The sequence below is a fragment of the Microtus pennsylvanicus genome, chromosome 11 (assembly GCF_037038515.1).
Source record: "Microtus pennsylvanicus isolate mMicPen1 chromosome 11, mMicPen1.hap1, whole genome shotgun sequence".
Classification (NCBI taxonomy): domain Eukaryota; kingdom Metazoa; phylum Chordata; class Mammalia; order Rodentia; family Cricetidae; genus Microtus; species Microtus pennsylvanicus.
The window spans coordinates 18306468-18332577 of record NC_134589.1 but is presented as its reverse complement, the minus strand read 5'-3'; the positions used below and the strand labels follow the sequence as shown (position 1 = coordinate 18332577).

General features: G+C 46.2%; 1 protein-coding gene and 1 long non-coding RNA gene across 2 annotated transcripts in view; both read right to left on the bottom strand.

Annotated features, from left to right (window-relative positions):
• The window catches only part of Dhx8 (DEAH-box helicase 8), a 35328-nt gene extending 13595 nt beyond the window's left edge, over nucleotides 1-21733 (bottom strand). The window contains exons 1-16 of the mRNA XM_075990479.1: nucleotides 21526-21733; nucleotides 18621-18706; nucleotides 17822-17894; nucleotides 17372-17457; nucleotides 15345-15454; nucleotides 14581-14970; nucleotides 13298-13442; nucleotides 13003-13206; nucleotides 12280-12367; nucleotides 10968-11065; nucleotides 8725-8872; nucleotides 4315-4496; nucleotides 3241-3435; nucleotides 2768-2953; nucleotides 2462-2672; nucleotides 1684-1865 (exon numbers count right to left, since the gene is read on the bottom strand). Of these exons, the coding sequence (XP_075846594.1) occupies nucleotides 1684-1865; nucleotides 2462-2672; nucleotides 2768-2953; nucleotides 3241-3435; nucleotides 4315-4496; nucleotides 8725-8872; nucleotides 10968-11065; nucleotides 12280-12367; nucleotides 13003-13206; nucleotides 13298-13442; nucleotides 14581-14970; nucleotides 15345-15454; nucleotides 17372-17457; nucleotides 17822-17894; nucleotides 18621-18706; nucleotides 21526-21673 (2532 nt within the window). The 5' untranslated portion in view covers nucleotides 21674-21733. The remainder of the gene's footprint in view (nucleotides 1-1683; nucleotides 1866-2461; nucleotides 2673-2767; nucleotides 2954-3240; nucleotides 3436-4314; nucleotides 4497-8724; nucleotides 8873-10967; nucleotides 11066-12279; nucleotides 12368-13002; nucleotides 13207-13297; nucleotides 13443-14580; nucleotides 14971-15344; nucleotides 15455-17371; nucleotides 17458-17821; nucleotides 17895-18620; nucleotides 18707-21525) is intronic.
• The window catches only part of LOC142859916 (uncharacterized), a 155159-nt gene that overhangs the window by 30104 nt on the left and 98945 nt on the right, over nucleotides 1-26110 (bottom strand). The window lies entirely within an intron of this gene.

Here is a 26110-nt window from a genome sequence, read left to right as displayed (position 1 = left end):
ACAGGCCCCACAGATTCCCAGGGACCTGCTGCCACCTCTGTCTGCTATCACCTGACATGTAACCCCGGCTCAGGCTTCCAGTGTCAGAGAGGAAGGGGCCTTCATGTGAACAGTTCCTTTGGAAGTGGGTGGTGCCTCAGAGGTTTGTAAAGCAGCAAAGAGCCAAGACGGCTCAGAGCCAACCTCACTTGGCATAAATAGCTGTGTATCTATCTCATTGTCTAGAGTGATGATTACTATAACTTTAATATTCCAGCTCCCTGGGAAAACACAGACTTCCTGGCCTCACATGCGCCACAGCAAAATGAGCTGCTTCTTCTCCCACAGAGACATCTGGACTATGAGTGAGCTCTTCATATATGTGAAAGAGAGGAGGACTGCATCTTTTCTTCTCATCATAAAATGAACATGAGGTGACAGAGGAATTTCATGGGGTGTGTGTACAGCAGTATCTGTGATCTAGAAGATTACGACTCTCAGCTTGGCTCTGCCACTGGTTTTCCACCCAGACGTTCAGCTCATAAAACACAATTGCTTAGAAAAATCATTGCTAGGAGGCACCAAAATGTCTCACAATCATACCAGTATCTTACTGGCCCTGGAAGGCATTTACCTGCCACATAGCCACAAAGGCCCTGCTTAGAAACCATCCAGCCTTGGGGCTGGAGAGATGGCTCAGTGGTTAAGAGCACTGGCTGCCCTCCCAGAGGACCTGGGTTCAATTCCCAACACTCACATGATGGCTCACATCTGTCTGTAACTCAAGTTCCAGGGCTTCTGACACCCTCACACAGTATACATGAAGTCAAAACACCAATGAACATTTAAAAAAAAAGAGTAAATAAATGGTTTTTTAAAAAAGAAACAATCCAACCAACAGAAACAACAGAGGAAGAAATCACCATCCACCCCTCCGAAACCTGCTCCCATGTCAGAACCACATTCCACCCAGCTATGCAAGTCACTCTTCACCCCTCCACCTCCTGACACCATGTGTGCCCGCCCATCTACTTCCACTGCTAGGACTACACTCAGAGAAACACACATCCCAGTAAACTGATAAACAAATGTTTACAGCAGAAGCACTCATGGTATACTACAAATTAGAAATTATCAACTAATGAACAATATACAAAATAAAACTGATGCAGGCTCTAGCAGGATGGCTCAGTGGGTAGACACTTGCCGCCAAGTCTGATGACCTGAATGATGGTAGAAGGATAGAACTGACTCCTGCAAACTGCCCTCTGACCTGAACACATGTCATGATGTGCACATGCCACCATGTCTAGTTGTGAAATCAATTATTTTAATTTAAAAATCATAAATTAAGAAGGGGGATAGCTTAGTGGGTAAAGTACTTGTCGCAAAAGTCTGAACACCTGAGTTTAATATCCAGAACCCATATAAAAAGGCTAGGTTCTAATCTACATGGGAAGTAGAAAAAGACAAGATCTCCTGAGTAAAGTGGGAGCGTGGGGATCATGGGAGAGGGCATAGGAAGTGGGGGAGGAAGAGAGGGAAGTGGAGAAAATATACAGGTCAATAAAACAATATAAAAAAAGATTAAAAAGAAAAAGACTAGGCATGGTGGCATGTGCGTGTAATTCCATCACCAGGGAGACTGCACACCCCACATGATTTCAGGGTACGTGGAACAACCTCACTTTCACCCCACATTACCTTTCTGCTGCCAGGAGGAGCTGGATCAAAGATTCGGGTCTGCATCTCACTGGGAAGGGCAGAGTACACTGGGAGGATGATTAACTCTGGAACGTCAGGTCCCAGGGATTTCATTCTTTCATACAGGATCTCACAAGCAGTATCGATTTCTTCCTGACCAGTCAAGAAAACCAAGATATCACCTATGAAGAGAATGAAGCATCACTTACTCTGTCTCTGGGGGGTAGGGGAGTGTTTTGTTGTTTCTTTTGGTTTCTCTTGTGCATGTCTGCCATGGAGCCACATCCCCAACCCTCTTTTCACTTTTTAAAAGTCTGAGACAAGGTTTCACTCAGCTGTCAAGGCATGCCTTGAACTTGAGACGTCCTAGCTAGTTAGCTGGGATTGCAAGCCTGTAAGAAACAGAGGTGAGTCAAGCTGTCCAGGCTGGCCCTCGACTTCTAGCTCAAGCAATCCTCCCGCTTTAGCTTTAGCCTCTTGGTAGCTGGAACCACAGGTACAAAGCACCACATTCTGCTTGAGTGAAAGGCTACAGCATCAATAACAGCATTGCTGCATATATACAGAAATACACATTCACACTATGGATGCAAAATAAACCAAGAGGGTTATAAGGAGAAACTGTCTCATTTAAACCTAATGTCACTTCTTTAACATTTCCACTACCATTCCAAATACACATGCCTGAGACTTACAAAGAGAACAATATTTAAACTAGTCAAAAATACACTCACAGCAGGATTTTTGGCCAAGACAAAAGCCTTTCCACTCCCCTCACCTGGTGGCTCTGTTAAATGGATCTGCATGACAGTAATCAGACTGGCATCCAAATAGTCTGTCTCGGGCTCCTTTGTGTACAGTATTTCCACGGGATAGGTTCGACCGGGGATGGTGAAAATGGGCGCTTCATAGAAGTATTGAGAAAACTTCACCGCATCCAAGGTGGCTGAGGTGACAATCAGCTTCATGTCTTGTCGTTTCTGAACTGTCTAAAGGAAAATGTAAGGTGTTTACTAAAAAGACTATGTGAACCGTCACAGGGCACTCAAATCCCAGTCCCAGAAACCCGGGTTTACCTGCCTACCTTTTTCAACAACCCAAAGAGGACATCTGTGTGAATGGTCCTCTCGTGGGCCTCGTCCAGCATGATGATGGCATACTGAGTGAGGTCGGGGTCAATCAGGCACTCTCTCAGCAGCATGCCGTCTGTCATGTACTTGATGACCGTTTCTGGGCTGGTGCAATCCTCAAATCGAATGGTGTAGCCCACCTACGGCAGGACAGAAGGAAGAAACCTAAGCCATGGGGTCCCTCTGTGAAATCATTAGACAGGTCTCATACTCCTAGTAGAGAGGAACCTAGCCAAGACCTCAGTGGTTTCCTCTAGTAAAGTCTGCCCTGCCCTGGACTTGACCCTGAATATCTTGATGACGATGAAAAGCTCTCTCCTTTGGGAGAAACCTAAAAAGGTAAAAACATTCTTATTTTATAGATAAGGTATCTGGGCCTTTCTATTTTTCTTTTGGAATTCACACAGCAGCTTCTCCAATCACTCACCTCTTGACCAAGACAACAACCAAACTCCTCCGATACTCTTTTGGCCACGGACATGGCTGCCACTCTTCTGGGCTGGGTACACCCAATCTTGCCCCTTGAAGTGTAGCCTGCCTCCGCCAGGTACTGGGTGATCTGTGTCGTCTTCCCAGATCCTGTCTCTCCAATTACAATGAGGATCTGATTGTCATGCACCGCCTGAAACAATATAACCAAACTTGTTAAATTCGCCACAGGGGCTGGAGAGATGGCTGTCATCAAGAGCACTGGCTGTGCTTGTAAAGAACCTGAGTTTGATTCTCAGCAGCCATGTGGCCCCTCAGTAGTTCCAGTGCCCTCTGACTTCTGCAGACAACAGGCAGGCACACAGTGTGCAGACATACAGGCAGGCAAAACACCAAGCAGGAAGGAGGAATCTGTTTGAGTTTGAGGCCAACCTAGGATACACAGTAGGTTTTAAGTCAGCCTGGGGTATGGTATGAGATGATTCCAAAAAACCAAAAGGAAAGGCTGAAGGGATGGTGTGTAGCTCAGTTAGCAGACTGTTTACCAGCTTGATCCCTAGTACTGTGTGGAGGTCCATGCCCATAATTCCAGAACTAAGGCAGGAATACTAGTAGTTCAAGGTCATCCTCAGAAAGCTTGAGGCCAGATGGAAAATACACGAGACCCCATCTTAAAAAAACAAAACAAAACAAACAAAAAACCTTTTTTTAAGGCAGGTGTGGTGGTTCACACCTGTAATCACAGTATTGGGAAGGCTGAGGTAAGAGGATGGATCATCATCAGTTCGAGGCTAGCCTGGGATACAGAATAAGGAGCCTGTGAGATGGTTTGGTGGCTTAAGGTTGACACAGCTTGAGTTTGAACCCATATAAAGGTAGGAGAAATCCAACCCACAAAATGTCCTCTCACCCCCAGAATCATGCCTTGAGGTATGTGCCCTGGCCCCTACATCATACACACATTAATAATGAGGAATCTGGGTCGTAGCCTAGGCAGAGCAGTGCTTGATGGAATTTGAGCTCTAGCACCCCAACACACAGCCCATTTAGTAAACACTACACCCCGTCCCACCTGCACCAGCTGTTCCTTCAGTTTGTAGATGGGCAGGCTCTCCCTCTGTTCAAGGATTGACATCTGGGTCTTCTTCCCGTAGGAGGCTTTGTTGCCCCCAAAGGCATGCTTCTTCCACTCGGGAATGTCGTTGGGCATCATCCCAATCCCCCGCATGTTGGCAGCAATCTGCCTGCCCTCCGCTGGAAAGGAAAACAAACTGAGTGTTGGCCTCAAGCTACTGCTACATGCCATTTTTCCAAGTGTTAGCTCACGGCCTTCTAATATACCCCAAAGCTATGCGGCCATCACCACCTAACTACAACATTCTCAGCCCTCCCAAAGACCTCTTTCCCTTTTTGCCTTCCCTTGACACCTCTGCTCTCTTGGGCTGCGCTCTGGGAGCTTCATATGGTGTGTGCTGTCTTGGGGTTTTCACCTGCTTTAATGTTTTCAAGATTACCCCAAAATTTGTAGCTTGAATTGGGAGCAAAAGAATGAGCAATAAAAAGAATTTGGGTGGCTCACTCAAAAATGCAAAACTGTTATGAACTTGGTGGCAAAAATACCCAAAACATTATATACTTCAGTCTCAGGGACAGAAGAGACGGCTTTGTGTGCTCTTCAGAGGACTCGAGCACCCAAGCTGGGTGGCTCACAACCACCTGTAACCAGCACCAGGGGGTCCAGTACCTCTAGCTCTGTGACCCAAACACAGACACATAACTTAAAATAATAAAAAATAAATCTTTAAATGTTTATATATATGTAAATTTGAGATAGGGACACAGAGTAAGACCCCCCTCTCAAAATACAGGCATCCACGTGCAAGCACACGAACACACACACACACACACATAGGCACACACACACCTTACTTCAATCTACAAAGCAAATCAGTGAGCTCTGAAAGAGGTCAAAGGAGTCTCACAGTAAAGGGTAAAAGGGGAAGGGAGCTTGTTCCAAGAGAATAAAGGGTTCTGTGTATGTGCACATGTGCAAGACATCATGTCGCTGTAGGGTACACATGTGTACCAATATGTAAGTATATGTACATATATGTGCCCATGTCTGTGGAACCTAGAGGACAAGATCAGGGGTCCTTGAGGCGCCATGACTTTTTTTTCTCTTGAGACGGGGTCTTTTACTGTTTGGAACTAGCTAAGTGCGCTTTGCTGGTTGGCCAGCAAGTCCGAGTCACCTGTCTCCCCAGTGTGGAGATTACAAGCACACACCACCATGCCCAGCATCATTAACACGGGCTCCAGGGCTCAAACTAGGTGTAAGTACTGACAAGGCAAGCAGTTTACATCTCCCAAGCTCTGGAAGATTTTCATTTTATTAAAAAACAACAAACAGGGGGCTGGAGAGATGGCTCAGCGGTTAAGAGCATTGCCTGCTCTTCCAAAGGTCCTGAGTTCAATTCCCAGCAACCACATGGTGGCTCACAACCATCTGTAATGAGGTCTGGTGCCCTCTTCCGGCCTACACAGGCATACACAGACAGAATATTGTATACATAATAAATAAATATTTATAAAAAAAAATAAAAAACAACAAACAAACAAAAACCATCAGAAGATTTGTAGCTCTTCAATGTTGATTCATCTATTCTCCCCATCTAAACTGTTGTCTAAGCTAAGCTAACACCCCCAAATTCTCTCTACAACACAGACCCCTCTTCTGAGCATTCTGATACTCAACTAAGGTGTCCTTTGGCTACCTGAGACACAGTCCATCACACCCTTTCCCCCACAAACGTGATTCTCATCAGTCTCTTATCCCAAAGGGGCCATCACTCACTCCAGCGCTTACATTAGAACTGGAAGCTACTTCCCTATCCCCCATATTCCACAGCTACCCTTCTCAAATCTACTCCTCTTCTCTGACAGCATCATGTTCAGGTCTTCATTTCTCCTCTCGCTATCATAAAAGCCCACTACTCTACCTGAAGTGTCTACTCTTGCCCTACCCAACTCCTCCTGCAGAGCCCTCTGATGATCATTTAGAAACCCAACTCCTCATGCCATCCTCATGTTTAGAACACTTTTACATTCCATGATGCACTTAGGATTGGCCCAGATACCTAATACCATCTACAAAGCCCTGGTCTGCCAACCCCACCTCATCCCTCACCACCCAGAACAACACAATATTTTATCCACAGACTTCTTCAAGTCTTGTCTACTGCAAAGTATTAACACGGGCTACTACTCCCCTGCCTCCACATATTCTATAAGACCCTATAAAACACTAGGTTCTAGCCAGTCATGGCAGCTCATACCTGCAATTCCAGTACAAAGGAGGCTAAAGCAGGAGGACTGTTGCAAATTTAGGACTAGCATGAGCTACACAGTAAGTTTAAAGCCAGTCAGAACTACATAATGAAACTGTCTTAAAATAGAGAGATAGCAGTGGTTACGGGTACTGACTGCTATTACAGGAGGCCCAAGTTGGATTCCTAGCACCCATATGGTGGTTCACAATCATCTGTAACTCTAGTCTCGAGGGATCCAAAGCCCTCTTCTGACCTTCATGGGCACCAGGCACACACAAGGTACACAGAGATAACATTCAGGCACAACACCATACACATTTTAAAGCCAAAAACAAACAGGGGCTGGAAAGATGGAACTCACCCCAGGTTCAGTTCTTGACACCTATATTAGATGGCTTACAACTGTGTGTAAGGAGATCCGTTGACCCTTCTGGACTCCAAGGATACCCACATGCACATGGCATTCATACAAACACTCAAACACACATATATACACAAAAGACTGTATTATCCTTCTGTTCTTCATTGTTGTTTTTAAGATTGGATCTAATATAACCCAGACTATCCCAATGTAGTTGAAGATGGCCTTGAACTCCACCCCTCACCCCCCATTCTCTGTTTAGCCCTGACTGTCCTGAAACTTCCTCTGTAGACCAGGCTGGCCTCAAAGATTAAAGGCGTGTATGGTCACCTGGCTAAAAATAATAATCTATGAATAGGCTCCACTGTAAAAGGGAAACTGGGGCTAAACTTCCACTTTGCATCTGTAGTGTCAACTGTTTTATACATACACAAAGTGTAGTGTCAACTATTTTATACATACACAAAGTGTAGTGTCAACTGTTTTACACATACACAAAGTGTAGTGTCAACTGTTTTATACATACACAAAGTGTAGTGTCAACTGTTTTATACATACACAAAGTGTAGTGTCAACTGTTTTATACATACACAAAGTGTAGTGTCAACTGTTTTATACATACACAAAGTGTAGTGTCAACTGTTTTATACATACACAAAGTGTAGTGTCAACTGTTTTACACATACACAAAGTGTAGTGTCAACTGTTTTATACATACACAAAGTGTAGTGTCAACTGTTTTATACATACACAAAGTGTAGTGTCAACTGTTTTATACATACACAAAGTGTAGTGTCAACTGTTTTACACATACACAAAGTGTAGTGTCAACTGTTTTATACATACACAAAGTGTAGTGTCAACTGTTTTATACATACACAAAGTGTAGTGTCAACTGTTTTACACATACACAAAGTGTAGTGTCAACTGTTTTATACATACACAAAGTGTAGTGTCAACTGTTTTATACATACACAAAGTGTAGTGTCAACTATTTTATACATACACAAAGTGTAGTGTCAACTGTTTTATACATACACAAAGTGTAGCGCCAACTGTTTTATACATACACAAAGTGTAGCGCCAACTGTTTTATACATACACAAAGTGTAGTGTCAACTGTTTTATACATACACAAAGTGTAGTGTCAACTGTTTTATACACACACAAAGTGTAGTGTCAACTGTTTTATACATACACAAAGTGTAGTGTCAACTGTTTTATACATACACAAAGTGTAGTGTCAACTGTTTTATACATACACAAAGTGTAGTGTCAACTGTTTTATACATACACAAAGTGTAGTGTCAACTATTTTATACACACACAAAGTGTAGTGTCAACTGTTTTATACACACACAAAGTGTAGTGTCAACTGTTTTATACACACACAAAGTGTAGTGTCAACTGTTTTATACATACACAAAGTGTAGTGTCAACTGTTTTACACATACACAAAGTGTAGTGTCAACTATTTTATACATACACAAAGTGTAGTGTCAACTGTTTTATACATACACAAAGTGTAGTGTCAACTGTTTTATACATACACAAAGTGTAGTGTCAACTGTTTTATACATACACAAAGTGTAGTGTCAACTGTTTTATACATACACAAAGTGTAGTGTCAACTGTTTTATACACACACAAAGTGTAGTGTCAACTGTTTTACACATACACAAAGTGTAGTGTCAACTGTTTTATACATACACAAAGTGTAGTGTCAACTATTTTACACATACACAAAGCGCCAGATTTACTTTTATAAAAGGTCCACACTCCAGAGCCTTACCATCAGGCAGGGGATCAACCCAGTGTTTGTTGAGTCCCATGGGTATAGAATCCATCTCAGCTTCCCTCTGGGCCTGCTTCAGTTCCCGCCTTTCCTTGGCCAGGGCACTCTGCATCATGGCAGCTTGGGAGAGTGAGCCATCTGGGTTCTGAAACAAAGAGGAAAAGGAAACACACACTGAGAATCTAGGAAAAGGTAGGTGCTTAGCTTGATGGAGTGCTGTTCACCTTTAATCCCAGCACTTGGGAAAGAGAGGTGCGGAGATCTGAGTTCGAGGCCAGACTGGTTTACACAGTGAGTTTCAGACCAGCCAAGGCAACATAATTGAGACTCTGCCTCAAAATACTGAAAAGGGCAGATGACTGCACTACTGTCACTTAAAATGTGAGAAGAAATAAAGTTCACATCAACGTCTCAGGCTACATGGAAGTAATGGATACATCTGTAACACACACAAATAAAATTAAAAATCAGTGGAAGAAATTTTAGCTTGAAAATGAGAACCCTTAGAGAGTGAATGCATAAAGGACAGAAGAAAAGGCAGGAGCAAGGTATTGTAGAGACAGCTGTGATCCTAGAACTCCAGAGGCTGAGAAGGAGAATTCCTGGGACTTTGAGGCCATCCTCGGCAACACAAGGAATACCAGGGTTATGTAGTGAGACCTTGACTCAAAAACAAAACAGGTGGTGCACGCCTTTAATCCCAGCACTCGGAGGCAGAGGCAGGCAGATCTCTGTGAGTTCGAGGCCAGCCTGGTCTACAAGAGCTAGTTCCAGGACAGGAACCAAAAGCTATGGAGAAACCCTATATCGAAAATCCAAAAAAAAAAAAAAAAAAACCAAAACAAAGGAAAACTAGAGAGATGTCTCAGGGAGTAAAGCACATGCCCCACAAGTGTGAGGACCCGAGTTCAGACCCCAAGCCCACACAAAGCCAGGCACAGCAGCGTACATCTTTGTAATCCTAGCATTTCTACAATGAAATGGGAAGTAGAGACAAGAAAGCTAGCCTGGTGTGCGCAATGGTGAACAAGAGACCCCTTCTCAAACAAGGTGGAAGGCGAGGACTGTCCCCTCAAGTTGTCATCTAACTTCCACACATGAACTGTGATAGAGCCACATGCCTGTACTCTCACAATGTGCACACATGTAAACACAAGAGTGGGAGTCGGGGGGAAAGAATAGAAAGAAGTTCTCTATAACCCTGAGAACTGAATTCAGACCAGTGTGCGTGTTCCAGTTAGAATTCACCATCAGATTCTTCACATGCTCCCGCAGAGGTCAGGGAATTCCCCACCACTAATAGTGCAGCAGCTATGTGCGCATGCGAGAACAGCACAGGAAGACTGCGACAGGGATTACAGCTGGATTTGGTGGCTCACACCTAGGGGGCAGAGGCAGGGACAGATCTGCGAGTTCCAGGCCAACCAGGGCTACAGACTAAGAGCTTTTCTCAGAGAACAAACAAACCACCATTATGAGCATTATATGGGCTTGCTGGGCTGGCAGACCTTCAAAAGATAATCTTTTCCACACCAAAATTTTTGAGAATTCTGGTTTGCATTCTTGCAATTCTGCCTTCCAGGGTCCCAGAGAAGCAAGCCCTAAGTCCTAAACAAAGCAATAATGGCAGAGCAAGCACTTCTCTTTATCTCTGCTTTCTCTCAAAAAGCAATAATGTATGCAGACAAAGGCGAAACAGGCAAAGCAGCAGAGCTGAGCCCCTCTCCATTTACAAGACACAGACCCTGGTTACCAGTCAGCCGGCCTGACTCCTGATTATGCTGATACTATTACTTCAAGAAAACAAGGCAGTGGATATTTCCAGGTAAAACTCCCATTCTTCTTGTTAAGTTGGGGGCATAGCCCCCGGCCCCCAGGCCCAGGAGTTGTATTGGTCTGGACTCCAAATCCCAGCCTGTCAGGTCCTGACCCTTCCCTGGGGACAATAACCCTGAGCCCATGCCTTCAGCACCAGGTCTTGCTATTCCCTGGGGATGATGTGTGCCTCATTCAGGACCACTCCCACAGGGTATTAAGTGGGCTCCTAGAGGAGAAACACGGGGTTTTCAGGTCTGCATGGGCTCCCTGCTGTCCTGTCTCCCTGCCATGTACTCTGCCACCCGAGAGCATTATTCTTAATAAAATGATGGGCATTTTGATTTGGTTTGATTTGACCTAACTGGATTTCTTGTACCAGCAGAGCTGCCTCTCTCTTATTATTTTTACTTAACACTTCTCACCTTAACAATTTTGATGGGGCTCATATCCATGCTCTGCTTTGTGTGCCCTCTCAGGAATGGAGGCTCCTCCTCAACCAGCTCAATTTCAAGATCTTCATCTAAAAGTCCAACAAAAGAATTAGCCACAAACAAGATGGAAATGACCAATCATTTTCATTAAAACAATTCCAGGCTGGGGAGATGGCTCAGTAGTTAAGAGCACTGGCTGCTCTTCGAGAGAACCTGGTTCAATTCCCAGCAAATACATGGCAGTTCACAACTTCCTGTAACTCCCAAGATCTGACACCCTCACACAGACACACATGCTGGCAAAACACCTATGAACATTAAAAAACAGCAGCAGCAACAGTAACAACAACAACAAAAACCCCCAACTGACTGCTTTTCCAGAGGACCTGGGTTCAATTCCCAGCAACCACATGGCAGCTCATAACTGTCTATAAGTCCAGGGTCTGACACCCTCACACAGACATGCATGCTGGTCAACACCAAGGCACATAAAAATAATAATAATAACACACACAAGTTCCAGGACAGTCAGGGTAACACAGTGAAACAAAAAACCAAAAAAACAAGAAACAACAACAACAACAAAAAAACAAACCATGGACTTTACAGATGGCTCAGAGGTTAAGAGCACTGGCTGCACTTCTAGAGGTCCTGAGTTCAATTCCCAGCACTCACAACACCGAAACTCCAGTTTCAGGGGATCTGAGTTCTCACCCTCTTCTGCCCCCTGCTGCCCTCCTCAAGCACTGCATTTTTATTCTCAGTGGGCAGCAGGTGGATCTTTGTGAGTTCAAGGCCAGCCTGGTCTACCTAGCAAGTTCTAGGATAGCCAGAGCTACATAATGGAGAGATTCTGCTTCAAAAAATATATAAACATATAATAAAAATTTTAAAACCTTTTAAAAATATTTTTTAAATGGTACTGGGCTGGGCAGTAGTGGTGCACAGCTTTAATCCCAGCACTTGGGAGGCAGAGGCAGGTGAATTTCAGTGAGTTCAAGGCCAGCCTGGTCTACGGATCAAGTTCCAGGATATCTGGGGCTGTTACACAGAGAAAACCTATGTCAAAAAAAAAAAAAAAAGAAAAAAGAAAAAAAAGGTACTGGATCCCAAAAAAATAAAAGAACCCAACAGGTCGACTGGTCATCTAAACATACACCTCTCTCTATCCAGGTGAGTGGTGAGCTGCAGGGACCAGACAAACACCGCCTCGGGTAAACTAGAAAGAGCCCACTCTACAGAGTGACACAGCTTGCCAGCCAGCCTCCCCAGCCCTCGCCCAGATAATTCAACAGCAGACTACCTTCCTCATCGTCCACCTTAGGGAGAATGCCGGTCTCCTCATCGAAGTCTGGAAACTCTTCTTTGGAAAGCACATTGGCAGCAATCATCTGGGAAGGACAGAAGGCAGCGCTTGTAACTAAGATCTGTGCCTAGGAGCAAGGCTCTTTCTCAGTGTTAGCTCAGAGACTTCACACAGGGAAACAAACTGCTTCTCCTGGAACAGCATGTCAAAGTCAAGAATGAGGTACACATCCATCCCCAGGGAACAGCAAGACATGGTGTTGAAGGCACAGGCCCAGGGGTATTGTCCCCAGGAAGGGCTGCCAGGCTTCCCCTTATTGCCACAAGCATCCAACACACATTGATCATCTGGCACGTAGCCCCAGTTATTCATTTAACACTCTCTGCCGTACTGGACAATGAGTTCCCCAAGGCAGGAACTATGAAATACCGTCTTTGCAGCCCTAGTGCTACACAGGGCTTTACACAGACTCATTCTACTGCTCGCTGCAGAAAGAGGAAAATAACAATGAAACCACAGAAAAGCACTAAGTTTGAACTCTGCTCACTTTACACTAGTACCACTGGGCATGGTGGACAGATCAGGGGCACTAAGGCACACTAGGTGCAAATGACTCAGCTCACACAACTAGTTAAGTGGACAGAAGCCACCACGGGGTGCCATGTCTAGGCCCACATTCCTATCCCCCATACTACATGCTGAGTGCCTCTAAGCCCCAACCTGTTTGATCTCCCACTTCTCTGGGTCAGAGATCCGGGTGAGCCGCTTGCGCTCCAGTGAGTCATCTTCTACTTCAGGCGCACTGACGAGCGAGAGGTGGGTGGGTCTGTCAGGGTTCCGCATTGACGTCTCTTCATTGGTCTCCCCGACAAGGTTTCGACGTCGATTTGGGTTTAGATCCTCTCCTGTCTCTTGATCCACATCCTAGAGCCAGTAACAAAGGTGCTGTTCACATGCTGTCTTCCGACACACCCCAGGCCAGCAGCTGTGGAAACAGCCTGAACACATCACCTACCTTCATGCTCAAGCTGGTCTTCGTCCCAGTGAAGGACAATACTTTGACCTTCACCCTCTGGCCTTTGCTCACAACATCAGCCACATTGGCCACCCGGCCTTCCCGTCGGAGCTCAGAGATGTGCACGAGGCCTTCCCACCGCTTCCTGAGAGAAAGTCAGTCAGTTCTGGAATATGTCTAAACAAACCTGTCCCCTAACTTCAACTTGTTGTGTGTTATTTTGATAGTGTTCTGACAAATAAAGCTTGCTTAGAGTCAGAGGGTGGAGCTAGCCACTAGCTAACCATAGAAGTTTGGAGGACTATAGAGAGAGGACAGAGGACACAGGATGTAGTAAAGTGGGGCTGAGAGAGGATCTCGGCCTTTTTGGACGAGGAATAAGAGGCAGGAAGCAGCTGGTCCTCTGACTCTCTGATCTTTCAGGTTCTTACCCAGATATCTGACTCCCGATTTTTAACTGATAAGGATTAATTAGATTAGCACTTCATCTACTCCTACTGGAATTGCACAAAAGTCTTCACAGGCCTGAAACCTTTGCACTAGGAGGCGAGGCAGGAGACCATGAGTTACAGTTCAGCCTGGGATATACAGTAAGCCTGAGGCTGCACCCACTGTCTATAATCATGAGACTCTGTCTCAAAAAGATAAAGGAGATGGCCCAGTTGGTGAAGGGCTTGCAGCACAGGCACGAGGACCTGAGTCTGGATCCCCAGCATCCACAGAAAAAAGCCATTACCACCCTCCCAAAGAAAAGATACTGACTGAGGGGGAAGGGAGAGATCAATTCTCAACTGTCACAACCAGCAAAGGGCAGATCTCCTGATGGCAGAAGAAGGAATAAATGGCTCTGGGATATTTCAAAATCAAAAAAGAATCTAAGGCTAAGAATGTGGCAGGGAACTTGTCTAATATACTCAAGGCCTTAAACTGGAAGCACAGCACCACAAAACAAACAAAAGCAAACCCAAAGTCAACAGAAAGGCTGGACACTGTGGGGAGACCTTTAATCCCAGCAACTGGGAGGCAGAGATAAGTGGATTTCTGTGAGCCTGAGGCCACCTTGGTCTATACAGAGAATTCTAGGACAGCCAGGATAGCCAGACTCCATCTCAAAAATAAAATACAATTGTTTTTAAAAGTAAAACTTTCTAAGAATGCTGGTATACCTGAATAACTAAAGTATAACCATGCATAGCTTCTTAGAATACAAACACACACATACCCCTACCTCAGCAGTAAAAGACATTTTGCCATCACTGATAAGAAAGAGTACCAACCATTACCTTAGGCCCTCCAGCTGCACAAAGCAACCAAACTGCATGATGCTGGTCACTTTGCCATTGTAAATGTCCCCAATGGCAGGCTCTTCAGGGGGAGGACGGTCCACATGCTTGTCCCGCCATCTATCCATATTCCTCTCCCCATACTTTTCCCGATCCTTCCGATCTTTGAAGGGACTCTGACTTCTGCTCCTGGACCGGTATCTAGACTTCCCCTTAGTCCTCTCCCGGGTCCTGGAATGTGACCGAGAACGGGACCGGTGTCTCCGCTTATGGTCTCTATCTCTATCTCGCTCTCTGTCTCTGTCTCGCTCTCGGTCCTTGTCTCGGTCCCTGTCCCGGTCTCTGTCGCGGTCTCGGCTCCGACTCCTCTTCTTCTTCTTTGTCCTGTCCCTAATAAATCAACAAGAACCTGTCTGAAAAATAAATCAACCCAATTTCACCTCTGCATCCCTGAGCACCCAGCACAGCGCCACTGTGTGTAAGCTGGGCACCCTCTAACTGCTGACCTGGACAGGCATTTCAACGACCACCACATCCCCACAGGTCAGTCTGGACTCAGATCACAGACAGCGCTGGCCTCCTTCAGCTCCGATTTCTAACTTCTGAACACCTTTTTAGCATGGAGCAATGAAAACCCAATCTAGTGCATAGCCAGTTGAGAATCTACACACTTGTCCCAGGGTTTGCTTAACAGGTCCATGAAATTCAACTGTCATAGCCTACTAAATATGCAAATGAACAGGATGAGAATACAAGGGACAAACCTGTGCTCAGTGTCTCTTTGTTTCTCTTGGCCTGCTGCACTGGGCATTAAAGCTTCCAGCTCTTTCAAGACATCCACAGCGACTTTCACATCTTCCTCATCCAGCATGGTCTGCAAGGTCAGAGGTCAGCAAAGTAACGAGAAGAAGAAGAAACCATCTGCTCACTGTCACATCACTAGCCTGCAGTGTGGAAGTCACTTCTCTCCGTCCAACATGATGTGGGTCCGGGGATCAAACTCGGGTTGTCAAGCTTGGTGGTAAGCACCTTTACCCGCTGAGCCATCTCTCCAGCTCCAGACATCAAAACTTTTTAAAAGCAACATTCTTTCTGCATTCCCCGTTTAATTACTTTCCACAGTTCTTACTACTATCCACTGTGACACAGACTATTAGCCCTCTGTGCTGACAATATCCTGGACTCAGCCAATTGTGTATTTACAGGTTTCCTTGACTCCCCAGGCAATACTTACATAGTGCTTACATTATTTTTTTTAAAGATTTATTTAATTTTATTTTGTGTGCATTGGTGTTTTGCCTGCCTACATGTCTGTGTGAGGTTGTCAGATCCCCTGGAGCTGGAGTTACAGTCAGCTGCGAGCTGCCTGTGGGTGCTGGGAATTGAATTGCTGGAAGAGCAGTCAGTGCTCTTAACCCACTGAGCCATCGCTCCAGCCCCTAGTGCTTACATTATATTGGGTAGTCTAGAAATGACGTAAAGCATGCAAGAGGATGCATGGATGCTATATGTCATTTTGTTTTTGTTTTTCGAGACAGGGTTTCTCTGTAGCTTTGGAGCTTTATATGTCATTTTGTCTGAGGAACCTGAGCATCAGATCTTGGTACTTGGGGTTATAGAGCCAGCCCCCTTTAAAGTACAATGACACCCACTTGTTTACTGCCCATCTCTCTTTCCCACGACTTACATGCTAATTTCCTACTCTCCCTCCCAAAACAGCATATAATCTCCAAAAAGGCAGAAAATCTTATCTGTTCTGTTTTTGTTGCTTACTCGGTACTTATAGTAGCACATGGCACACAGCAGGTATGATGAACCAGCCTGCCTCCATCTTGGGCTTAAAAGCCTTCTCATAGTAAAGATAAACTAGGTCCATTCCTGTTTATGATTAAATCTCTGTTTCTTAAGGACTGGGCTGTGTCCCACTTACAACTACATATGGCTCTGCACTGCCGGTTCCATAAATGGCAATCATGTCTTTGTTTCAAAAAGACCTGATCACCTTGCAGCTGTGCCTTTGTTTCAGGAGGTAGTTGTAACTATCCTGCAACCCTATCTACGTTTCAAAAGGTTAGGACCTCTTTGTTATGGTCTGCTTCTGTAACTACACCTATCTGCCTGCCAAATCTCCCCGTTTGGAAACCCCTACCCCAAAACTACAAAAACCTATCTTCTCCACATCCAATGCTGACCTCTTGGATCTTGACTTAGGGAGAGGCAGCCCAGGTACACCAATAAAAAAGCTTGCTTTAATTAATTTGGTGATGCTTTGGGTCGGTGGTTTTTCTCCTCAAATCTCTGAGACTAATAGGTACTCAGGAAATTCTAAAATTTATTTATTCATTTTTATTTTTTTGGAAACAGTCTCTCTCTGTAGCCCTGGCTGTCCTGGAACTTGATATGTAAACCAGGCTGGCCTTGGACTCATAGAGATCCTTGTCTACCTCCCAAATGCTAAAATTAAAGGGATTCACCAGCACACCTAGCCTAAAAGAAAAATATTATAAATGAAAACATTTCAAAAATTACATCTTTTAATATGCAATAGAGAAAAAGTTTTCTAATTTTTACACTGGGCACCTTTGTCAGAATCTTAAGTCTTTTCATATCCCGCACCACTGCTTCCCCGAGTCCCCAAGCTCACGGCCCCTAATTATCATTCTCTGGACCCTTTCATGGTCTTACCCGGAAAAATATACAGCAGACAAAGTTAAAATTCATACAGTCGCTAAGGAGATGAAAAGGAACAGAACATACAGAAGGGCAGACATTCCCCAAATAGCATCCGTACCCGCACTGAAGGGTTGTCTGGCTGGCAAAGGACAGGGAAGAGTTCCTTCAGCTTTTCCTTTTCAGTTTTGGGTTTAACAACTGGATCTTAGTTCATTAAGGAGCATGAAAATGTAAAAAAAGAGAGAGAGAGACATATTTAATAGTATTACAGGTTAATAAAATAACTTCATCATTAAAATTTTATCAAATTAAAAAACAAATAGCATTTTGCTACATAGTAATCACAAAATTACTAGAAACAATTTAATTCTCTGAATCCAAGGACTGAAAGCCTCTACAAGCTCTGTGCCCATCACGGAGGGGAGGGGCATGTCAGTCCTCATTTGAATGTCTCAGAATCTAACTAGACCATTCCCTTGCTTAGCAACAGAGGAGGGCAAAGTGCAATTTACAGGGTAGTCACCTTCCAGACCCTTTGAGGCTCAGCTCAGCTGGGAGCCCTGCTTACCTTTGCTAGTAGAAGGCTTTGCCGGAGGCCGCATGGTTTGGATAAGACGCAACAGGTTGCTAATAAGAGAATCCTTTGAAGAAAAGAAGCACAAGACAGAGATGTCATCCTCTGGATCAGTGGTGAAGTGTACAGGGGAAGGCAAAGGATGTGCTGCAGGCAAGGGTGCTTGTATACTTGAACTGAGCTGACTACAGCAAGACAGCATGGAAGCCCACCCTGGCATAGCATGAAGCCAGAGTAATAACTTAGACCAGTGGTTCTCAACCTAGGGGTCACAACCCCTTTGGGGGCAAATGGCACTTTCACAGGGGTCAGCTAAGACCATCAGAAAACACAGGTATTGCAATTCATAGCAGTAGCACAATTACAGTTTTGAAGCAGCAACAGAAATCATTTTATGGCTGTGGTCCCCACAACATGAGGAGCTGTATTAAAGGGTCGCAGTGGCCAGAAGGCTGAGAAACATTGGCTTAGATCACACCCAGAGACCATTTGATTTCCCATCTTTTAAAACTGCCTCCGACACCTCTTGTTCCTGACTTCCTGAGCATAGAACAAGAGCGTAAACATCAGCAGAGACTTCATGATGGAAATCCTACCGCATCCTAGGAAAGCCACACTGGAAACCCGGCTCCCTCGCCAGCATGGCACATTATACGTTGATGGCTTGTTTAACTGGTATGTACAAACTGTCCCCTTCCTACCTGAAATCCTTTAGTCCTATCAAAATTTAAATTCAATAGCAACACCAAAACAAAAAGGAAAAAACAAAAACAGAGTCTTCAGATATACATACTGTGAATTCTGCTCCATTTTTGACCAGAGAAGACTTAAAAGTATCAAAGGTGGTATTTTTCTCGGCAAGACTGATCACAAACTCAGCTGTAAATGACAAAAGTTTTAAAGGAATTAAAAATGGGAACTCCATCTAGAGATTGTTTCAAGTGTGTTAAAAACTAATCAGGTTAGTCGGGCAGTGGTGATGCACGCCTTTAATCCCAGCACTCTGGAGGCAGAGGCAAGTGGATCTCTGTGAGTTCGAGGCCAGCCTGGTCTACAAGAACTAGTTTCAGGACAGGCTCCAAAGCTACAGAGAAACCCTGTCTCAAAAAACAAAAACAAAACAAAAAAACTAACCAGGTCACCCAATAGTCTTAAAAACTATCATCTGCTTAGTGCAAAAGAAAAAAAATAATTTTTTAAAAATAATTTATTTCATGTGTATGGGTATTGCAGTTTGAAAGAAAATGGCCCCCAAATAGGAGGCACTATTAGGAAGTGCGGCCTTGTTGGAATTGTGGTCTTGTTGGAGAACATATCACTGTGGAGGTGGGCTTTGAGGTCTCATATAAGCTCAAGATAACACCCAGTGTCTCAATTCACTTCCTCTTGCCTGGACAAGACATAGAACTCTCAGCTCCCTCTCCAGCACCATGTCTGCCTGCACACCACCATGTCCCACCATGGCGTTAATGGACTGAATCTCTGAACTGCAAGCCACCCAATTCAACGTTTTTTTTAAAGAGTTGCTGTGGTCATGGTGTCTCTTCACAGCTATGGAAACCCTAAGACGGGTGTTTTGCCTGCATGTATCCCACAATCGTGCCTGGTGCCTGCAGAAACCAAAGAGGGTGCTGATCCTCTGTGACTGGAGTTTGTATGGGTATGGGTGCTGGAATCTAACTCACATCCTTTGGAAGAGTAGCCCTGCTCTTAGCCACTGAGCCATTTCTCCAGTCCCAAGAAACTACTTTTATTTAGTTTTTGAAGCTCAAGGAAAAATTTATTAGTGTTTGAAAGCAAACAACAGGACAAGCAAGCTGAAATTCCTGGCAGCTGCTAGGAGAGGAAGATGAAATCCATACATTTTAGTTCAAGCATGGGGGTCAGAGAAACAGTGAAACCAGAGCTGGGGATCTCTGCTAGTAGCTGAAAATAAGCTAAGGAGAAGAAACAGCAAAAACATGCTTGCTACCAGGCCAGAATGTGAGTTCAGAGAGTTCCCATTCAAGGTTCTTCTGTCCCAAGATGATGTGGGAGTGTCATATATCAATCTATTGATTTCATTGGTTAAGCAATAAAGAAACTGCTTGGCCCTGATAGGTTAAAACATAGGTGGGAGGAGTAAACAGAACAGAATGCTGGGAGGAAGAGGAAGTGAGCGCAGAGAGACACCATGCTCCCCGCTCCAGGGCAGACGCGAGAGCTCTGCTCTCTGAGGCACACGCGATGAAGCTCCGACCCAGGATGGACATAGGCTAGAATCTCCCTGGTAAGCCACCTCGTGGGCTACACAGATTATTAGAAATGGGCTAGTCCAGGTGCGAGAGTTAGCCGAGAAGAGGCTAGATATAATGGGTCAAGCAGTGTTTAAAAGAATACAATTTGTATGTTGTTATTTTGGGGCATAAGCTAGCCAGGCGGCCGGGGTGCCAGGGACGCAGCCCCGCCGCTCTTATTACAACAGAATGGCGCCCAACGTGGGGCTTGAACCCACAACCCTGAGATTAAGAGTCTCATGCTCTACGGACTGAGCTAGTAGGGTGGCCGGGGTGCCAGGGACGCAGCCCCGCCGCTCTTATTACAACACCAAGACAAAGGACTGCATCAGGGATAGACATCAAAATAAAGACAGTAAATTACAGGAAAATCAGGGTTGCGGGGATGGCCCGGCAGTGAGATGGAGCCCTTATGAAAATGAGAGGGTGTGCTCTTCCAAAGGACCTTGGTTTGATTCCCAGAACCCACATAACAGCTCACAACAATTTTTAACTCCAGTTTCAAGGCATCCATAGCCTCTGTGGGCTCCATGCACACAGTTGACACACAAACATACATTCAGACAAAACACACACGCACATAAAACAAAATAAAATAAAATACTTGGGTCTAGAGAGAAGGCTCACAAGTTAATAGCACTGACTGCTCTTCCAGAGGACTCAGGTTCTATTCCCAGTACCCACAAGCTGGCCCTCAGCTGTCTGTAATTCCAGTCCCAGGGGACCTGAAACACTCTTCTGGCCTCTGCAGGTCCCAGGCACCCATGAGAGGCACAGACACACATGCAGACAAAACACCCAACTACATAAAGGAAAAAAAATATTTAAGAATAAAAAACAGGTGACACCTTTTACTCATCTTTCTACCACCCATGTCTAAATCTTCGTCCATCTACAGCCATTTTCTCCTGTAACAAATGAAGCAACCCTGCCCCTATCAAATGGAATTGCTCCCCACACAAACACACCTTCTCTTAATTTCTTTTTGGGTTCCCTAGTCATAGTTTGCCCCTAGACAAACAAGAATATGAGAATAGTCAAGAACACAGCTCAAAGCACATCGCTGCCTCGGGGTAGCGATGACGTAACAAGATAATGAAGATGGAGAGCTACCCCAAATATCTCGTGGGCTTCTAGAAAATATCAGCCCTAATCGCCACCATCATCTTCGCGGGGGCTGCTGCAGCTATTGTTAAAGCCGTATAACCACCCAGAGCTGAAAAACAATGGTAACCCCAGCCTTCACTGGCAGCTCTGAGAAACGGTTTCTAACAGTGCGGTCTGGAGGGCTCTCAGGCAGAGGCCACTGCCACAGGTTCCCGGAGCCCGAGGTCCCGATGACAAACACACAACCGTCAACCACTTTTCTCTTGCCTCCCTCGACCCCAAACTCAAAGGCCAGAGGGAGCTCCTTCAGCTCACCCAGATCCTTGTCGTTGATGCCCAAGTGATTGTCCAGCTCCGTGCAAACTTTCGACACCAAAGACAGGTACTCGAGTTTAGCGAGTTCTTCCGCGGGGCCGGGATCCGAGCCCATTAGGACCCCGGCGGTAACCACGGCCACAGCCATGGCTACAACTTCCCTTCCGTCTCCTTTCGGTCGGCCAGAACGTGAAGCAAGAGTTTCCACTTCCGGGTCGGCTCACGTCTCTTGTTTACTGTGATCTGAAGAACGTTGAGCGCCACAGCACGAATCAGCGAGATCAGACCGGAAGTCCTCATAGAAGGGCCACACAAGCTGAGTTACGCCGGACGTTGCATGGCGCCCTCTACCGGGCGAGAGGACTCTCTCCTTAACGTTCACGCTCCGCGCGCTTCCGCACTGCGTCAGCAGAGGGCGACCGCGGCCTGTGCAAGGGGCCCCTCGAAGACGCGCACCAGGGCAGTCTGCGCTTGCGCATTAGGATCTTCGTGGGAACTACGGAACAGACCGAAATATAGCAAAATTGACGTGTATAGTCCTAACGATCGTCCCAGTTTGTGACTTCTTGTCCTTGTCAAGCCATATCAAATGACTCTTATACCAGCAGATGACGAATTCTGGTTTCTCTTCTTTTTTTCTTTTTCGAGACAGGGTTTCTCCGTAGCTTTTTGGTGCCTGTCTTGGAACTAGCTCTTGTAGACCAGGCTGGCCTCGAACTCACAGAGATCCGCCTGCCTCTGCCTCCCGAGTGCTGGGATTAAAGGCGTGCGCCACCACCGCCCGGCTTGGTTTCTCTTCTGTAAACTGGGATAATACGGTCTAAATAGCTTAGGTAAAGACTAAATGAAATGGCTATGCAAAGAGGCCGGCCCACTATGAATGGTAGTTGCTAGAATACCCCAAAGCTGAGACAGTGTCCTGGTAAAGCTGGTCTCAGCACTTCTGTTGCCATTACCCTCGGTCCTCTCGGAACCCAGTTCCCTATGTGTCAGCTGTGCTGTGAGCCTGAGGTCATAAATTCAGGTGTCCCAACTCTTACTTTTCCCGTACAGTGAGTGTGAAGGGTTACCCATGTCCTGACAGTGTGAGGAGTAAGGAAACTCCTCCCACAAAGTGAACAGCCCTCCCATCAGTCAAAAGAAAGAAAACGAGTCCCCTCTGCTACTTTTAGCTCTGCCTCCATTGCGCTATGTCTTTGAACTCTCTCCAGCGCCTCAAGGATAGAGTAAAGAATTACAGTCAAGTTGGGCATGGCGGGGCTCTTCCTTTAATCCCAGTTCTTGAGAAGCAAAAGCAGGCCAGTCTCTGAGTTGGAGGCCAGCCAGAGCTACACAGTGAGACAGGCAGGGAAATACCAGAGTAGGGGTTCTTCCTGCCTCCAACAGCTCCATGCTTCTAGGTTCCCAAGGACTTAGTCCTATGCCATCTGAGTTCCTGATGCCCTTCCCTTTTCTTCCTCCTTTTCCCCATGAATAGAATGGGAAAGCCTGCCCTTGCTGGCCTGCTAACCTGGCATCATGGAGTTGAGATTTCAGGAGCTTATTCCACTTGACCCTCCTTTCCCTGCACCTACTTGCTACTAAAACTTCATGTTTCTATCTAGCTGCACTTAACAGGATAAAGAGCAGGGGTTAGTTGCTTGATGTGGTTGGTTTTTCAAGATTGGGTTTCTCTGTGTAACCTTGGCTGTCTTGGAACTCAGTCTGTAGACCAGACTAGCCTCTGCCTCCTGAGTACTGAGAATAAAGATGTACACCACCACAGTTGGGCAGGAAGCTGGTTTTTGTTGTTATTGTTGTTTATTTGTTGTTTGTTTGTTTTTGTCTTTCTGAGACAGGGTTTCTCTGTAGCTTTGGAGCCTGTCCTGGAACTAGCTCTTGTAGCCCAGGCTGGCCTTAAACTCACAGTGATCCGCCTGCTTCTGCCTCCCGAGTGCTGGGATTAAAGGCGCTGCCACTGCCGGGCTCAGGAAGCTGTTTTAAAAGCTCTGTCAGAAAAGACTCTAAACTGGGCGTGTTGGCACATGCCTTTAATCCCAGCACTTGAGCGGAAGAGACAGGTGTACCTCTCTGACTTTGAGGCCAGCCTGGTCTACATAGTGAGTTCCAGGACAGCCAGAGCTAAGAGAAAAGATACTGTCTACCAGGTGTGGAACATGCCTGACAAATCCCAGCACTTTACAGAAGACAGGGCAGCCTTAGCTTCATGGTGAGTTTGAAGTAACCTGTGCCGCACAGCAAGAAAGACCCTATTAATAAACAAAAAACTATAGAATCATAACATGTAGTCTTAGTAAATACTGTATGAGCTTTTAGAATTGTTTGGGAACTTTTGCATGTGTGTCTCAAAAGTAAATATGAACAGAAAGATGTATTTCATTTTATTTTGAGGACTGAGTAACTCAGTTGGTCGAGTGCTTGCTTAGCATTGAACCCTGGGTTCAATCCCCAACATTGTCTAAAAGCAGGCAACATGGAGCTGGAGAGATGATGGCTCGGTGGTTGTCCTTCCTTCCTTCCTTCTCTCCCCTTCTTTGTGTAGTGCCGTATGTGTGTGTATGAACGTGGGTGCACATTCGTGTGCATGTGTATGGTCTGAGGTAGACAGTGGCTGTCTCCCTTGATGGCTCTCCACCTTATATATTGAGGTGGGGTCTCTCACTTGAAGCCAGAGCTCACTGATTTAGTGATCCCCTGTCTCTGCCTCCCCAGCGCTGGGATGATAGGCAGACTACCATGCCCAACTGGCATTTACACGGGTGCCAAGGATCCAAACCCTGTCTCAGGCTTACACAGCGAGTGCTTTACCCATGGAGCCCTCTCGCTTTCCCCAAGGCCTGCATCTCTTGTGAGCACGACATAGGATGATGTGGCAGATGCCACTGCCCCCTCAGGTGAGACAATGCCCTGAATTATATAACGGATCTATTCAAACACTGCTTTAATGTGCAAGCCAGTCCTGTGGCAAACGTTGGAAACAAACGGCACAGAGTGTGAGAAAGGATTTGCTGGGGACGAAAGTTTGAGCCACGGAGCCCAGAAGAGTCACTGGGGTAGGACAGACACAGGATGAGAGGGAGCAGAGAGACTAGATATGCCTCCTGCCCCACACCTAGATACACTGGGACTGTGGCCTTGCTGTTCCAGGATGGGTGGCGGTGGCGGTGGCCGGAAGGGTCCATGGCTGGTGTGGAGAGGCTGAGGGGCTGCTGGGCTCTTTGGAGGAGGGATTATACTTGCCAGACCATTGGAGCTAAGGGATCTCAACTAGAGGACACACTGGCAGGTATGGGGGATGCTGAGGAGAGAGAGAGTTAGGTCCCTGCAGTGACAGGGCTGTCACAAGAAGAGATGATGCAGAGACATATGGTGGGGACAGGAAGCATTAGGAAGACGCGCTATCCAGAGACACTAAATGCTTGGGCTGGAAGACAGGGAACCCCATAGAGGGAAGCAGGCAGAACCACTCCTTTTAGAAGCTGCAGCCATGGAACTGTAGCAGTCACTTCTCCCTCAAACTCTGGACCTCTCCATGGGTCCCCCTCCCTCAGCGAAGAGCTAAAGGGACTTTCCTCCGCTGGCGGGGTTCAGCTGGGCATCTCAGATCTCTGTGCTCCCTTGGACAGGGAAGGCCTCTGAGAGGGAAAGTGCTGAGATCACCTGACATACACCACTCTGAGCTACAACCAGCTCCCAACAGTGAGGTGCAGACCTGCTACAGCTCAGAACCCAGAAGCCCTCAGCTACCCCGTTAGAGGCTGAGCCTGTCCCTGACTCCTTCCTTCTATCCTTACCTGTGCCCACAGGGCCCGGCTCTGCCTCTTGGCCAGTTTGGCAATCATGTCCACCATCCCGGCCCCTCTGAGTTGCTGGGATACAGCCTGGGAAGTTTTTAGGGGGTGGAGCCCAGGATCACAACTCTGGGCTGGCACTGGGCAGCTGGGAAACAAGAAGTTGCCTTGAGATGGCGCAAGGCTGAGTCTGTGGCTGGTTTCCTGTCAGGGCTGCGGAAGTGCCTGAGACAAGGTTGCCTGATGGGTGGGGGGTGGCGCAGATTGGGGTGTTTTCATGTTTCCGGGACTCCACTGGCTGTCCTCCTGTGCTCGGTGCTCTGGTGACAGAGGACGTTCAAATCCCAGCTCCAGATGTAGCTCAGAGCAGCCTGTACCAAGATGCTCATACCTAAGTCACAGGTGGGATGGAAGATGGGCTCAGGCCTCATCAGGCACAGGTGAAGGAAGGACTGAGGAGAGGGCTTCAGCCTGGGCTAGCCTAGGGTACTGCGTAGTCCTGTGGCTGTGAGGATGTGAAGGGGAAAGTTGTGGCAAGACGTTCAGATGAGGAAGGGGTTTGGACGCAAATGGTATGGGGAAGCTGGTGTCTAGACTCTGCCAGCCATGAGAACGGAAGGGGCAGTGACGATACCACTGTCTTCCCACTTGACCACCTGGCCCTGTCTCCTCCAGACATGGTCACCAAGCCACACCTGCCCTCTTCCTCCCAGGTGGCCGCACGCACTGATCTTCAGAGGTGTCTCTGCATCTGTGTGTGAATCTGTCCATCCTCCCCTGAGGACTTAGAGAAA